The 16,920-nt window shown below is 35.0% G+C and overlaps 1 protein-coding gene across 4 annotated transcripts in view; it reads left to right on the plus strand.

Annotated features, from left to right (window-relative positions):
* ATR (ATR serine/threonine kinase) overlaps nt 1–16,920 on the plus strand; it is a 134,575-nt gene that overhangs the window by 92,850 nt on the left and 24,805 nt on the right. For all 4 annotated transcript variants that reach the window (XM_053918513.1, XM_053918511.1, XM_053918510.2 and 1 more), the window contains 9 exons: nt 2,076–2,254; nt 5,181–5,345; nt 6,377–6,468; nt 8,936–9,027; nt 9,266–9,443; nt 11,254–11,433; nt 11,848–12,007; nt 13,514–13,693; nt 15,990–16,132. In XM_053918513.1, coding sequence (XP_053774488.1) covers nt 2,076–2,254; nt 5,181–5,345; nt 6,377–6,468; nt 8,936–9,027; nt 9,266–9,443; nt 11,254–11,433; nt 11,848–12,007; nt 13,514–13,693; nt 15,990–16,132 — 1,369 coding nt within the window. The remainder of the gene's footprint in view (nt 1–2,075; nt 2,255–5,180; nt 5,346–6,376; nt 6,469–8,935; nt 9,028–9,265; nt 9,444–11,253; nt 11,434–11,847; nt 12,008–13,513; nt 13,694–15,989; nt 16,133–16,920) is intronic.

Genomic DNA, 16,920 nt, shown 5'->3' on the forward strand with positions numbered 1-16,920 from the left:
AGCTGAATCCAAAAAAACAGAGTGCTTGTGCAAGGTTAGATGATGAGATATAGTTAGCATAAAGGATAGAAAGTAGACGTAGTATGAGAGAGAACAGAGTTAACCACAACAATAATAATGCTCAGGAATAAAGTGAAGTGGGCTAAGATCAGGGAAGGTTGCTGTGTAGTATGTAAAATTGTATGGAACAATTATTTACAATAGTACTAGAACAACAGTAATATGACAAGAAATATATGATTTTGATAACCGGAATAGAAAGTACATGATCAAGAGTAGTTTGTTACTGGAATACAAGTGAAGTGAAAAATGGAAAATTAAAATACAATAAAGATAATAAAGAAAACCAGTGAAACAATGACATTAAACAGAAATAAAATGAGGTAAACTATACATAAGGAAGAGAAATAAAAAAATACTGATAAAATAAAAGTGGTAAAATTAATGAAAAAAAATATAATACACATAATAAAATGCCAGCTCTATGGGATAGCAAAGTGACAGTTGTCTCTCAGTGTTTGGGCTTAGCCTTTTGCTTCCCCTTTGGATCTGTCTCTGGACCCTACCTAACTCCAAGTCTTATTGTCTCACTTGGGGGAAGAAAAAAAAAAAGAGGAAAGAACAGAATAAGCCTCTTGCTGACTTTAAACCTGTTCAGCAAGTTCTGGAGTTTTGCTGTTCTTCCTGGATGCCACAGGAAGAGCGGGGCTGGGCTTCGATTTCTACCTTCCTATGTTTTTGAGAGGATGAGGTGCAATATTCACAGTTGCCTAGCCTCTGGCCCAGGTCCTCCGTGAGCTGCCAGGCTCAAATCAGTCACTCAAGTCTCTGGGTGCACCGTGCAGGTCACGTTTGGGTCCGCTGTTCCACTGAGCCACTCAGTCTCCTGGCACAGGCAGCTCAGATCACCCTCCTTCAGAGCAGTTGCCTGCCTTTCTTAACAAGGGCACAGCTTTTCACACAGCCCAACTTTCCATCCAGTCCAGAGCCTGTGTGAGTCAGGGTCTGACAGGGCTCAACTCCTCTCTCCAGGTGTCACCTGGTACCCCCAATTTCTTTCATGCCGGCGGCCACAGTCCCAGCAGACGTATACCACCTCTGTGAGTCTTCCACTTTGTTTCTTTTCCCCCCAGTGACTTCCAGTGTCCAGGTCCTTCCTGGTGCCGTGCTCCCTCACCACTTTGGTAGGGGAGGAAGCTGGTGATCTAACTCTCCTCCCTGTATCCCATCCTGTGGCAGGCCCTGGGCCAGGGGCCACAACAGCCTAGGTCCTTACACAGTTCCCAGGGACCTTACTATCCCAGTGCAATCTCAGTGTCCCCTATAATTTATGCTTTTCTGCTTTTCTGCTTTTCAATGTCCTCTACAATTAATGGCCTCCAAACTTCATATAAGCTGGGATTCCATTGGCTATTCACTCTGTTCCTCAGCCAGGCACAGGGAGAAATGGGCTCTGCTCCCACCTACCTCGGTGCCATCTTGTGCTCTCCTTTTTTCAACATTTAATATAGTTTTATACTTAATCCTCACCACAATATTGTAAGGAAGGCAGTATAGATACTAACACTTACCTTTTATTTATAATAAAACTGAAGCTCAAGTAAGGTAATTGAGTGTCCAAGATAGGTAAGTAATAATGGTGAAGTTGAAGCAAGAATCCTCTGAGCAATCATTTTGTTGATAGTTACATTCTAAATATTATCCCAAATACATTTTGATATTATTGTTAGTGAAATAAATTAATTTTAAAATAAATAAATTATAACTAAAATGAACACTTTTAAAATTTCATCTTCTTCCCTAGCTGGTGTGGCTCAGTGGATTGATTGAGTGAGGACATGCGAACCAAAGGGTTTCTGGTTCGATTCCTAGTCTAGGGCACATGCCAGGGTTTTGGGCCAGGTCCCTGGTAGGGGGTGCACGATAGGTAACCACACATCTCTCTCTCTCTTTTTCCCTCTCTTTGTCCCTCCCTTCCCCTCTCTAAAATAAATAAATAAATCTTTAAAAAATAAAAATAGAAATGACATTTCATTTTCTTAAGTTTTTAATTATTTATCTTTTTTTAAATCTAGTATCTACAGTGGATCATGAAGACTATCAGAGTGTAACTCGTTTTCTAGACCTCATACCTCAGGACACTCTGGCAGTAGCTTCTTTTCGCTCTAAAGCATACACACGAGCTGTAATGCACTTTGAATCATTTATTACAGAAAATAAGCAGGACATTCAAGCACATCTTGGATTTTTACAGGTTTGAAATTCATATAGTGAATTTAATAATGTTTGTTGCTAATCTGTTATGTTTATATTGTTCATTTTATCAAGTGTTTGACATGCTGTGCTAGGAACCAGATGTTCATAAGTATTGGGTTGGCCAAAAAGTTCATTTAGTTTTTTCTGTATGATGGCTGTAGTAGTGTTTAGTTGTGTTTAAGTTCATTTGAAACAATTTTGTTAGATTGTATTGTGACAGCTGTTTTATCAGTGTGTCTTGAAAAGAAAACTCATAAAAATTGGTGAATTCTTGTGCAGCCATTTTAGTACTGAAGATAGAAGAAGATATGCAACATATTCAGTGTATTATGCTTTATTATTTCAAGAAAGTTAAGAACATAAGTGTAACGCATAAAAAGATTTGTGCAGTGTATTGAGAAGGTTCTGTGACTGATCAAATGTGTCAAAGTGGTTTGTGAAGTTTCTTGGTATTTGACATTTTGGCCAATTAATTGTTTTCTGTAGGACTGTCTTGCATTGGAAGATGTTTAGCAGCACCCCTGACCACTACCCACTAGAAGGCAATAGCGGGAGAGAAATGGTGTACTCAAAAAATCCAAATCGATAGATATTAGTGAAAATGAAAAATATGTCTTTTATTTTATGGAAAAAGCTGAACAGACTTTTTGGCCAACCTAATACTTCAGGACCTTGCCAGATTAGTGGGGAGGGATAGACACCAATTTGATGTAATATCTTAAGTGGAGTGACATAGATATGCCCTGAGGAAGGACATTTAACTCATTGTCTTTGTGGAGTGTTGTGAGAGGTAGGAGTGAATGAGCAGGGGGTCAATAAGGGCTTCTTGAAGGTGCTATCTAAGGGATCTTGAAGAATGAATGACAGGTAAAAGGAGGAGGCAAGACATTTTAAGCAGAGGCATCCCTATGGATTTGGGAAAGAGTGTGTATATGGAATGGCAGAGGAAAGATAAATCACAGAGGACCTCTAAGTTGCCCAAAATTCTTAGAGGATTTGAAACAGGCAGGTGCTTTAGTCAGAATGGCATTTTAGCTAAATGTCTATGGCAGTCATGGAGGAAGGAGTTGAAAGGGGTATTTTGAGCCGAAGCAGGTCGTGAGTAATGCAGGCCTGAATTTGGGGATGTGTGGGTAGGGGAATACCCTGTTTAAACAGGAATTAGCCATGACAATACTGGGGGAAAAATGGATTAGGTGATGATATTATGACTGTGCGGGAAAGAAAAGAAACTAAGGGCAGGTGGGACTAATGCAATGGGATTTAAATAAGAGGTCAAAATTGGTCAGCTTTCTTCAGGTTGAAAAACAAGGTGTGGTGAGAGAACTGGAAAATTAGTAGCTTGTATTCAGGATAAATATTAGCCCTCTCCTGTCATTGTGTTCCTCCTTATCTAGCTTTGAGTCTATTGTTCATTGTCAAAATCATTTCCTTTATAGGACATTCAACTTTCTAGTCTTTCTCCCTTTCCTTTGTGTTGCACTCACTTTGTAAAACTCAAACCCTGAATAAAGTCACCCATCTACCTTCCCGTTGTCTGCATGTAAGCAGCTGAACATTGCTGAAGAAAAATCTCATAGTCACAGAATTGCTTTTAAGTTCATAATAGCAACCATAAGCCAAACTCTTTAACACTGCCTTCAGCTCTTCTAAATGTTTCTCTAGTAAACCCATTTTCTCACTCTTCAAGACAACTATTTTTTACCTTCACTTCATTTCCCACCTTCCATCTCACTTACTCTCAAATGATGGTTTTGCTTCATTGTTCATTAGGAAAATAGAAACCAAATGTCTACCAAATCTGAAAACATACTGGCTTCTGCATCATGTTCTTTTTCTTTTCTTCTGTTAGTCCTAAGGAAGGATTCCCTTCCTGCCAAAATTCAGTCTTACTTGTTCCCTCAATTTTGAGAATTTCACCCCTTCAAATGTTCCTACTTTTTCTAGTACCATTAATTTCTCTTTGTCAACCAGAGTATATGCAGTATATAGACATGATCTGGTATCTCCAATTTTAATTTTTTGTAATTCCCTTAACCTTAGATACTCTTTCAGATGCTTCCTATTGCTGTTCCCTTCACAGCCAACTTTTAAAAGAATTGTGTCTTCCCTATATTCACTTTATCCCATTGATTTTTTGTCCATTCCAATAAGACTTCTTTCTCCATTTCACTGACACTACTCTTGCTAAGAAAATCAGTGGTCTCTTGTTACCAAATCCAGTCAGTGTTTCCCAGTCCTGATTTTCTTAACCTCACAACATCATTTGACCACTCCTTTTAAAATAAGACATTTGATTTTCTCCATCTCTTGGGATACCATGTTCTCCAGGTTCTTCAAACTGCTCTGGTTTCTGCTCTCAGTTTCGTTTGCTAGTTCTTCCTTATTTATAAATATACTATTCTCTTTCCCTGGACCTCTTTTCTTCTCTCTCTAAATCATGCCATCCTTTCCCCTGCCACTTTTTGTGCTATTGCTCCTAAATTTTTATCTTCAGTCTAAATATCTCTTTTAAACCCATATTTGATGTTTTGGGTTTCTTGAAGGCATCTAAATACCAATATATTAAAATGCTTGTTTAAATTTTTTTGTTTTAAAAAGTAATAAAACACTTATAAACCATACTCAACAGAATTTATTTTCAGTTGTGTTTAAAGAGAGCTCAGGACCTTGAGGTTCTTCACAGCTCTTATTATCAATAACGGTTACTAATGTAGGTTGTGTTCAGGTAGAATGGCTGTTGTAATAGGAAGGCTGGGAATAAAATTAGAATTTTATTGTGAGTCTGCCTTGAAAAACAAAACTTAACTGCTGCTTTGAGAAAAAATTGTCATATGCCCTTTTCATATAAACTGGTGGTTTTATAGCTTTATTTTCAGTTGTATTTTTCTCCTAATTTGATTGTTTTTAATGGTTGAACAAAGAAATTATACGCTGCTATGCATGAACCAGATGGAGTGGCTGGAGTCAGTGCAATTCGAAAGGCAGAACCATCTCTAAAAGAACAGATCCTGGAGCATGAGAGCATCGGCTTGCTGAGGGATGCCACTGCTTGTTATGACAGGGCTATTCAGCTAGAACCAGACCAGGTAAGATGATACATGAAAGGCAACACAATGAAAATAGCCCTATACTAGGAACTCCGGAAAACTTGGTTTCACTGCTGTCTCTATCAGTGTCCCACTGTGTCTGGAAACTATTTAATCATTTCTGAGCTTGAGTTTTCTTGTTGATAAAATTAGAGACTTGCACTAGATTATCTCGAAGATCCCTTCTAATGCCAAATTCCTATAATCTTAGATATACCTAAGTGAATGAGATTTATTGCAGGGTATATTTAAACTGTGTGTTAAATTACTCTAAAGTTTATATAATTTTAGTTTGCTATTAAAAGTGACATGCATCAATTTTTAATAATGATTTCCTAGTCTAGAAACTTCTTCAGATTTCGCATGCTCCCTACCAATATCTGTGAATCTCTGAAATGGTCCCTTAGAATCAATAAGCGGTAGCATGGGGGGTATGTTATATATCTTATGTTCTTTGAGACAGGAAAGGAGTTTAGAATCGTTGATTTAGAATCTTGGCTTAAATTCTCTCTAGTCTTGGAGTATTGCTTTTTATCATATTTGACGTGTTCATTTTCTCGGAAGCTCAATGTACAGGGTTCTTACTTTTTATAATCTTGTTTTCAATTTTAAAGAATATCACATAATCCTATTTAACTTTTTTGTTACTAAAGCCCAAAATCTATATTAATGATAGTATGACCTTGAATTTTCATTTATGTGACAGTATGACAAATAATCTTTAAATAAAATATTAAACAGTACTTGTTACTTTTATATTTTATCTGAACCAAAAACTAGACCAAATTTAGGAAAAATAATAAATTTAGTTTGAGTTTTTAAAGGTTGTCTGCCTTTAAAAAAAATATTCAGATGTGTGTATGACATTGGTAGGAGGCTCTGCCATATACCAAGCAAGTTCACTGCTAAACTAAGATGCAGGGCTCAGTGAGGTAAATAGTAATTTTTAAAATAAATATAAAACTGTTTTTGATTCCCAAGATACACTTATAAGTGACAACTGTTACTTTAAATGTTTTTTAAATTTTTAGATCATTCATTATCATGGTGTAGTGAAGTCCATGTTGGGTCTTGGTCAGCTCTCTACTGTAATTACTCAGGTCAATGGAGTGCATGCTAACAGGTAATATTTTTTGAAATAATGATTTTCTTTTGTTGTTTTAGCTTAATGGGGAATTTTTAAATTAATGAATTGGGTTGACATAATGTTTACTAAAGTAATGAAATCTTTTTTATGTTTTCATGCATTAGAGATAAGCTCTAAAACATATATATTTTTCTACTTTTTCATACATTGAGCTAGTCTTAATGGCTTATCTTCTGTCCAAAGAGTCATCCTTGAATTAGATCTGCTTTAAGACAGGAAGCTTCCAGAATTCATGTACTCTTGGTGAGGCTCATACAGGCACTTCAAAGGGTATCTAAGCTCTTCTACATTATCAATATCAGTTATTTTTTGTGTTGGGTAGGGAACCTTTGTGACTGAAGTGTGGGTTGGATTTTCCCCTAAAGGATTGATAAAAATGAAAGCAGCTTTCCTTTCCTGAAAATGGGTTTATTATAGCAAACCCAGTGATACCAAACAAAAAATAACCCTTATATGTGGCGAAGATGAAGGCCACACAATTCTAATTTTGAGAATAACTCTGGAGGTTGGTTTTGCTTTTGAAGCTGCTATGCTCTGAGAACTGAAAAGCCTTGTTCCTTAATGTATTTATTTACTAGACCCCAACTGCCTTTCTTGGGCAATGAGATCTGGTCAAAAGGGATGGGGTTTTAGTTAACTAAAGAGCACACAGGCCACTGTTTTTAGTTAGATTACCCTGAAAGCAGTTCTTTGAAGTGCAGTTTCTATAAATTCCAACTGTGATTTGTTAAGACCACTATTCTGAAATGTCTAAGATCAGAGAAGCTTAGTGTTGGTCAGATGGCTTCATAATAGTGGAATTTATGAAATCATGGAGAAAACTTTGCAGAAGTATGGAAAGAATGGATTATATGTTTTAGATACGTTATTCCAGATTAGTTGAGAATAAAGGGCTTGCAGGAATTTGGAACAGTTTGTCATGGCTTAGGCAGAGGTATCAAGTTTCTTTATGATGAACACTGGACAATTCTACTTCCTCTTGTCTACTCTTTGGATCTGATTTGTGAAATGGCAAATTTCAGTATTCAGTGAATGATTTTGTATCATATTGGAACAAATGGTCATTGAGGGTATGTGTTTTCCATGGGGTAATATTTGCATTTAAACAAATATATCTCCAGAATTATTAATTGTGCTTGATGTGCACAATCATTCTTTTGAATGTACTCATTTTATGCGGATAAGTTTTCAACAACCTGATCCTCATTGCCATTTGGTACTTTTTTTGATTTAATACCTGGTATACACCCCTTCTGGAGAGCAAATCATGCTCATTCTCCTCAGATTGTTGTTTTGAAATTTTGATTTTTTGGCATTTGGTGATAACACTTGTAAAGTTATCAATAATTATAGCTTTGAAAATTATATTTCTATTTTATTTCTTTTAGCCTTGTTTTAAATTATTTATGGTAGTATTCATATTTGGAAATTAAGGAATACTCAATATTTATCCTATTTAGATTTTTAAAAAATAAAATAAAAAATATTTTACTCATTTGTTATACTTTCTTTATGTGTTTTTACTGGAGAAAGAGCAGGGAGGGCCTTTAAGGGCATTGATCCTAGCCTCTCTGAGTCTCGTTACCTTCTTTATAATAAGGGAATATGTGTACCTTTCATTTTTGTTAGTTAATTAAATGGAAAAATGTGCCCAGCCCAGGGTCTAGCAAATAGCAGGTATTCAAATGGTATGATTAATAAAGAAGAAACATGAGGAAAGTGTAGCTTCTTTTATGTACTCATGATGTGAAATATCACTAGCTGTCTTAGTCTGACATACATAGAATACTTATAAAAAATACCCATATTGTACTGATTTTATAAACTCAAATTTTAAAATTACTGAAAATAGTTTAAGAGTAGGTATGTATTTTGGTTAGCTAATTTTGTATCCTTTGTTATGCCACTGATACATCATTTGTAACTTTCTTGTGCCCTTATTATTGTGTCCTGTGTATTCCCAAGCTGTACCTGAGCCACTGCACCACCTATAATTTTATCTTAAATTTCATTCATAATCCCTAGTTACTGGAATTGCTTTCCTCTTAATGCATGTATGTTCAGTTGGGTTTTTTCTTTCCCCTTTCCCTTTGTCCAAATTAAGCATGAAGCTAATCTTCCAAACATTCTTTGTAATTTTCCAGGTATTAATTCTGCTCTAATTGACACAATTTAATTCATCAAAGAATGACATTTTTAAAGGGCTCTATCACAAGTAATTATTGAAGAAATGTTTTCGGGAGATGGAAGGATTAAAATCTGGGAGGTTCTTATGGATCGACGTAATTATTTTGTATCAAATATAAAATACAATACAGTACAAATACAATAAATAGAATAATGAATAAATACAATAAACAGAGTGTCTAAACCAATGAAAATAACCTTTAAATACACTTTAAATTTAAATAAAAGCTTAGTTCATATGGGTTCCTTTCGATAGGTCTGAATGGACAGATGAATTAAACACATACAGAGTGGAAGCAGCTTGGAAATTGTCACAGTGGGATTTGGTGGAAAACTATTTGGCAGCAGGTAAAATTACTTCTTAAAATGTAAGCAATTTTAATATGCCATAAATCGTCAGACTTAAGTAGTTAAGTAACTGGGGTAATTAATCTCTCAGCCTATATTATGATAACCCTGTTTAGTTGTTTGTAGTAGAATGAAACTATTTGTTCAGTATTTATTCTGACCATTTGACCAAATGAAATAAAGCTTTTTCATAGATGTAGCTCTTAGAGTATTCCTTGACTCTTCATTTGTTTTTCAGATTGGAAATCCACCACATGGAGTGTCAGACTGGGACAGCTATTATTATCAGCCAAAAAAAGAGACTCCACAGCTTTTTTTGATACATTGAAACTAGTGAGAGCAGAACAAATTGTACCTCTTTCAGCTGCAAGCTTTGAAAGAGGCTCTTACCAAAGAGGATATGAATATATTGTGAGGTATATATATATTGTGAATATATTGTCCTGTGTTCAGCACATTTCAAGGTTTCTATATTTATTATATTCCTGGTCTGTAAGTATTATCTGATAGGCTTAGAATTTTTTTTTATTGTACCATCCTTTATTGTATTTTTTTTTACATTACCTTTTAGTCCCTTTATACCTCCCTCCCCCAAGTAGGCTTAGAATTTTTTGATCAGGAAATAACTGATAGTATGTTTGCTATTATGCGCAGCTAAACAAAGTGACTTTTTTGTTCTTTATCTCATAATCACCCTATAGTTTTTAAAAATGTTCAAATACTCCTGGCTGGTGTGGCTCAGTGGATTGAGCACTGACTTGCGAACCAAAGGGTCACAGTTCAATTCCCAGTGTAGGGCATATGCCTGGGTTGTGGACCAGGTTCCCAGTGGGGGTGCTCATTAGTCAATTACACATTGATGTTTCTCTCCCTTTCTTTCTCCCTCCCTTCCACTTTCTCTAAAAATAAATAAATGAAATCTTTAAAAATAAAAATAAAAAAATGTTCAAATATATGTTCTGTTAATTGCAAAGGCAATTATGAGACTTCTAAAAAATAACAAAAATATCTTACATTTGTCCTGATGTAATTCATAGTTTATTTTTCTTACAACTAACCTAAATAATCTAGACACCTGTGTTTATCACATTGGTGTTCTCGTAAGTCCCTTTTTCTTCCTTCCATTTAGAAAGGCATTTGACATTCACTCCCTCCACAAAAATATAGGCATTGCATTACTAGAAAGGAATATTAACTTTTAGAGGTAAGAAAGAACCTGATGGAAAACATTTTCTGAAGAAAATAATTAAACAATAAAAAGATAAGTAAACAATTTTTTTCTTGTTAGAAGAATTTACTGTATTCTGTAGAAGCCTCTTTGGTAACAACTTAATGAAACCAGAGATTGGACCACTGAGATTATTTCTGTTCTGTAGCTGTATTCCTTCTTTTAAAATTAAAAAAAAAAAATCTCACTGGAGTACATTGACTTTAGATAGAGGGGAAGGGAGGGAGAGAGAGAGGGAAACATGGATGTGAAAGAGAAACATCGATTGGTTGCCTCTCATATGCACCTCGACTTGTCTGGGAATCGAACCCGCAACCTTTTGGTTTATGGATGACATTCCAACCAGCTGAGCCACACAGGCTAGAGCTATAGCTAGCTGTGTTCTTGAACAATGACTGAGTCATAAATGCTGATGATTATACAGAGGAGAAACATCTAGTTGAAGGGAAGGTATCATGAGTGTTTCTATTACTCTTAGGAAAAAAACAATTAAAATTGCATCTTTCCCATTTTTTACTGGCATCTCATCTATGCCAAGTCCTCTTTTTTTTTTTTTAATTTTCAAATGTATTTTTTTATTTTTTTTAATTTTTATTGTTATTCAATTGCAGTTGTATGCCTTTTCTCCCCCAAGTCCTCTTATGTTAAATATTTATGTCGCTATGTAATGGAGCCATATTTTCTTTTATTTTCATATAGGTGATAAAGTCTGATTTTCATACATTTGAATTTAGTTTTATATACCCTTCTCTAATTTAGTTAATAGGAATTTGGGGATCATAGTAAAGCACTAAATATTTAAATCAACATAAATTGGTATGTATACCCAGTATGAAAAGATGTTACTATTAATATTTATTGAGAATATATATTGGTTAAAGTTCTCGCAAAGAACACTGCACATTTCTGATTTTTCATGGCTAAAGTACATGCTTTATATATGAGATTAATAAATATGAATATTACAACATTTTAACATGGGTTTTCTCTGTCTTCAGACTACACATGCTGTGTGAATTGGAGCATAGCATCAAACCACTTTTTCAGCAGTCTCTAGGTGATGATTCTCAAGAAGATTCTCTAAACTGGGGAGCTCGACTAGAAATGACCCAGAACTCCTATAGAGCCAAGGAGCCCATTCTCGCTCTCCGGAGAGCTTTATTAAGCGTCAATAAAAGGTTTTTTCATACTTTTTAAAAAATGTCAATTATTGTGAATTTACTATTGTATTTGTATATTACTTGGAAGTATTTATTTTTTCCTAATTTTCTCTCTGAATTTGTATTTTTCTACTTTTAATTATCAAGGCTACAGTGAACCTAGAACTTAAGAATTATATGTACATGCAATATACCTTTTTTAATGTTAAAAACTTATTTTGGGAGGTATAAATTTCAGTCATTAATAGGTCTTTATAGACTTATCATTTATAAAGATAGAGCACCTTAAGGAAATTAAAAGTTTTTTTAACACATTAATTTTTGATTCATTTGAATGGTATATTAAGAATGTTCCATGTTAGGAAGAGGTGTCTTAATTGTTGAAAACACTTAAAAATGCTCTTTTCCTCCTGTTTTGTCACATTTCTTTAGACGAGATTACAGTGAAATGGTTGGAGAATGCTGGCTGCAGAGTGCCAGAGTGGCTAGAAAGGCTGGTCACCATCAGACAGCTTACAATGCTCTGCTTAATGCTGGAGAATCGCGACTCGCGGAACTGTATGTGGAAAGGGCAAAGTGGTTGTGGTCCAAGGTAACCACTAAGGGAATGTCATCATATATATGTATTCTTTTGTGGATTGTGTACTTCTTATAAAGGCCTGAGTGACAAGACAGTCCCTAATCTGAATTCAGAACCTTCTTTTTCTGTCACCTTTCTTCATCATTTATCCACCATAATTGGGAAAAAACTTTCTTCTATCCTGAAGTTCCCAAATAGTTTTCCATTTCAAGACTGAAAGTGTAGTTCTTTCAGTTTTCATCTGTTTTTCACTTTTTTCTTGAGGGAAGTGACAGGTTTTTACTTTGTTTTAATCTCCTATATGTATAAAGGGTGCATGTAGTAAGAACTCAAAAAATATTTGTTAAATGAACACAACATTGCCCTTACCTTATATCCTCGGCAGAGAATTAGTTTTGTGTGGACTTGCTAATGTTACTGTCAAGATTCACTTCTAATTAAACTAGCCTGTCATGAACAAGTCTTTAGCAATCCTCAGATTAAAGCTAGTGTAATGAGAAAGGGGCTTTTTTAAATATCTAAATTTGCAAAGCTTATGTCCCAGATTTTAATGGCTATTCTTTACACATCTCTTCATACTTGCCACCAGTTCAGAATTAGTAGTAGACATAGGTGTTCTGAAATCGACATTTCAGAACTTTTGAATTCTCTCCCACTTATTTGTCTCTGCTGCTTATATTCATGCCATTTGTAGCCTATAACAATATTGATAGCCTTTTTGGGGGTCTCGCCATTTCTCTGTATACATGACTACAGTCTATGATGTTTCTAAAATTCATATTGAATCATGTTGCTCCCCTGACTAAAATCCTTCAAAGTGTTCTTTATGCCTTCAGGATTAAGTCTGAACTCTAGAAAGTACAGAAGGCCCTTTGTGATTGAGTCCCAGGCTACCTCTTCAGTTTCATTTGTCACTCTCTCACAAGCCCTTTAGTCTTCAGCTAAAATCAGACTACTTATCTTTCTTCCAATTAAAATTATTTTTCCTTCTGCCAAGAATGTCCTTTACTCGTTCTTTAAGACCAAATTCAGATCTTCCTCATTGGGTAACCTTTCCTGACTGTTGTTCTCCTTTATTTTCCTATATTTTCATGGAGATTTAGGGAACTCCCTTTTCTTTCCCCCGTAATACCCATCTATATTCCTCTGTTAATAGCACTTAGCACATTCCCTTTTAGTTTACATGGTCTATTTCCTTATTTGATGAACTTTTTTAAGCCAGAGATTTTGATTTATTCATTGTTCATCCCCAGTCATGTAGATATAGCTTCAGTTCCTACACTTTGATTATAAAATGAATGAGTAAATAAATGTGTGTTCTGTGTGAAATGAAGCAATGATTGCTTTTTAAGATGTTACTTTTCATAGGATGAAAATAAGAGCTGAACATGAAATTCAAATGGATTACAAATAAAATATCTAATGAACTTTAAATCCTAACAATTTTATTTTTTTTTTTCAGAAAATGTCAATAGGTTCTTAAGTTAAAAGTCTTGTTGTTGCCTTCTTTTCTTTCAGGGTGATGTTCACCAGGCACTAATTGTTCTTCAAAAGGGTGTTGAATTATGTTTTCCGGAAAATAAAACTCCAACTGAGAGTAAAGACATGTTAATCCATGGTCGAGCTATGCTACTAGTAGGCCGATTTATGGAGGAAACAGCTAACTTTGAAAGCAATGCAGTTATGAAAAAATATAAGGCAAGTATATATATAATGCAATTTCAGGTAGAAACTTTTTTTTTTTTTTGAATACTTGAAATGTCTAATTTAATCAAGAATACTGCCTAGAAAGTACATACTCATTAGACTAAGGAACTGAAAAGTAGTCTTTTTTTGATTTTGAAAATAGGTAAGATTTTTTTAAAGTCCAAATGGAAAAGAAATACATGTATAAAAATAACCAGTAAACCTTTTTGATTTTTTAGTAAGTATATAGCATAACTATATAAGTATATAAATAACATAAGCGTATGTTATTTACTACAACAAAGTAAATATACTCATGAAATCATCACCTGGGTCAAGAAGGAGAATCTTATTAGCACTTTACAACCTGCCCTTTCACCCACATTCCCCAAAGTTAACTACACATTAACCTGAAAAATTTTGAACAAACCCAATATAGGAGGCCTGTCCAGAAAAAGTCCAGCCATTGTTAACATAATGAGAATGGTTTGCGCAGCATCAATGTGACCTGACAGCCAGCGAGAGTGGACTGGAATGCACATGCATGATCAATGACAACTTCACTGTACTAGTCAGGAAGGGCAGTAGATGCAGTTGAGTGAGCATGTGTACTGTGTGGTCATTGCATTCAGAATGACTGAGTGAGTAGAGCCACAAATCTGCATCAAATTTTTTTGTTAAGCTTGAATAGTCCTCTGCGAAAACTGTTTGGGTGATTCAGAAGGCTGCAGCTTTGGGCAACTGGTGATAGGCAGCTTCATCACAACAATGCGCCTGCTCATGTATCACGTCCTGCTTCCTGGTTCATTAGACTACCATCTTCTCGTTATAATATAACATAATGGAAAGGGCAAGGGAACTTAATGGGGTCTCTTTTATAAGGACACTAATCCTATTCATGAAGGTTCTATCTTGTGACCTAACCACCTCCAAAAGGCCCCACCTCCAAATACTGTCACACTGGAGATTAGACTTCAACATAAGAATTTTTGTTGGGTGGTGGTGAGGGGTGGTGACATAAACATTCAGTCTATAGTAGTGGTTATTTTGGGGGGAAAGGAAATGAGGGGTGAATGGGGGTACTCAAATTTCTGGAGTTCTTGTATGGGTGTTACCACTTTGTGATAATTGATCAAGCCGTACCTGTGAGATTTATTTATTTTTCTGTATGTAAATTTTAATTTCTAAGATAAAAATTTTAAACTTAAACCAGAAAGGAAGGAGGAAGGGAGAGAAGAGAGGAAGAAAGGATGATAAAAAGATGATAAAAGCAGATTAAAAAATATTTTTGGGGGGAAGAAATTTTAATTATTGTTTTCTGTTGTTCCCTTTTCTTCTCTGATGGCTAAATAGGAGAGGCGCACTGGTTGCCTCATTCTTGTGGCTGGTTCAGACCAGTATGTGTCCCACACATCTAGTCATGTCAGTGCTCTCTCGACAGGCAGGTTGCTGTACTAAGTTGTGTTCTCAAACTTGCTTGGACTAAGAGTGGAAATTGATTTAGAGAATTTTTTTTAGTCAGCATTCTGTGTATTTTCCATTACATTTCAAATATTATTAAAAAGTTAATAAACCACACAAATATTTAAAGGGAAGGGAAAGAAAATGACAAAGGAGATTGAGTGGCCTGAAAGGTAGGAGAAAACCTGGAATATTGGGGCCTCACAAAAGCCAAGGGGAGAAAATGTTTCAAAGAGAAAATGGGTGGACGACAGAAACAATGCTGAAGAGTATTCAAATGAGATCAGACTTGGAAAGTGTGCCTTTGATTTAGGAAGCTACTTTGTAGAGTGGTGAAAACTGAAGCCCACAAGAAATAGTTTGAGGAATGAATGTAAGGTGGAGATTTCTTTTTAGAAGCCTGATTTTGAAGGAGTTGTGAGAGAGGGTGATAATGAGAGAGTCTTGGAGAAAAATAAGATACATATTTTTAAAACACATTTTTATGCTTTTAAAATCCTTTCATTTTCGGTGATTTGATATTACCTCTCCTTTCTTTGAGTTTTTTTTTAAACAATAATAATATGCATATACACAGATACATAAAGTACTTTACCCATCTGGAAATTATTTTATCATATAAAGTGGCAAATTATCATGAAATGTTGATCAGTGGACAATCACCAAAACTAACCAGCCATCTTGAGAAAAACATTTGTTGAGAAAGTATTTAGCTATTCCTTATTTACATCAAAGAGTAAGTCAGTTGTGGGTTTCATACTTTTGGTCTCTAATCATCTGTTCATATTTTACTTCCCAGCATAGTGTCAGGTTTTCTGAGTTGAGTGTCCTGTCTTCCCTTTTCCAGGATGTGACCTTGTTCCTGCCAGAATGGGAGGATGGGCATTTCTACCTTGCCAAGTACTATGACAAATTGATGCCCATGGTCACAGACAACAAAATGGAAAAGCAGGGTGATCTCATTCGGTATATAGTCCTTCATTTTGGAAGGTGAGTGTGAGTGTGAGAACTGTGAGTTTGTTGATTAAATACTTGTATGTCAGGGTAACTGTTGATATCAAACTGTTATCACAGATATTAGCATATTTAGGATGTTTTCTGCTTTACTTATCACCTTGATGATATGTTAATTTTTCTTCCCTTTTAAAAATAACTATTTTAATGGGTTAAGGCATGCATATTTTAAAAAAATTCAATAGTACCAAGTATATATAATGAAAATTAAGTGTCCTTCCTATTTCAGACTCTCATCTCCTGAGTTCCCCTCCCTAGAATGACAGAGGGCTCTAAATCTAATACATTTACTTGTATGTAATTGCCAGTAGAATCTTTCCTGTTAGCCCATTTTACTAAGAAATAGTATATATATGAAAATGGTTTTGACATTGGACTTGTAGAAAAGCTTATCTCTTAAACTAGATAACAAGTGAAATATAACTTAATTTCATATGTTAGTATATGGTAGTCAAATTGATTATTACTTCATACCCACTTTTTATATTGTCACAAATTATTAATTTCTAAGAGATAATAATGACATTCCACTCATTCTTTTTATCATGCTATTACCATTGCTTTACATTGAAGGGTAACTTATTTCAGAGCAATAAATCTATTTATTGTTGCCTGTTGTTTGATATTTTGACTTCTCAACTTAATATTTTCAGGAGTCAAAGCAGTATTTGTTTATCGGTGATGACAGAATTACAAGATTAGCCAAGCCTTTCTTCCCAAGATGGAATTCAAGTTTTATAAAATCCAAACTTAATTTTATTTAT

The sequence above is a fragment of the Desmodus rotundus genome, chromosome 2 (genome assembly GCF_022682495.2).
Source record: "Desmodus rotundus isolate HL8 chromosome 2, HLdesRot8A.1, whole genome shotgun sequence".
NCBI classification, from domain to species: Eukaryota; Metazoa; Chordata; class Mammalia; order Chiroptera; family Phyllostomidae; genus Desmodus; species Desmodus rotundus.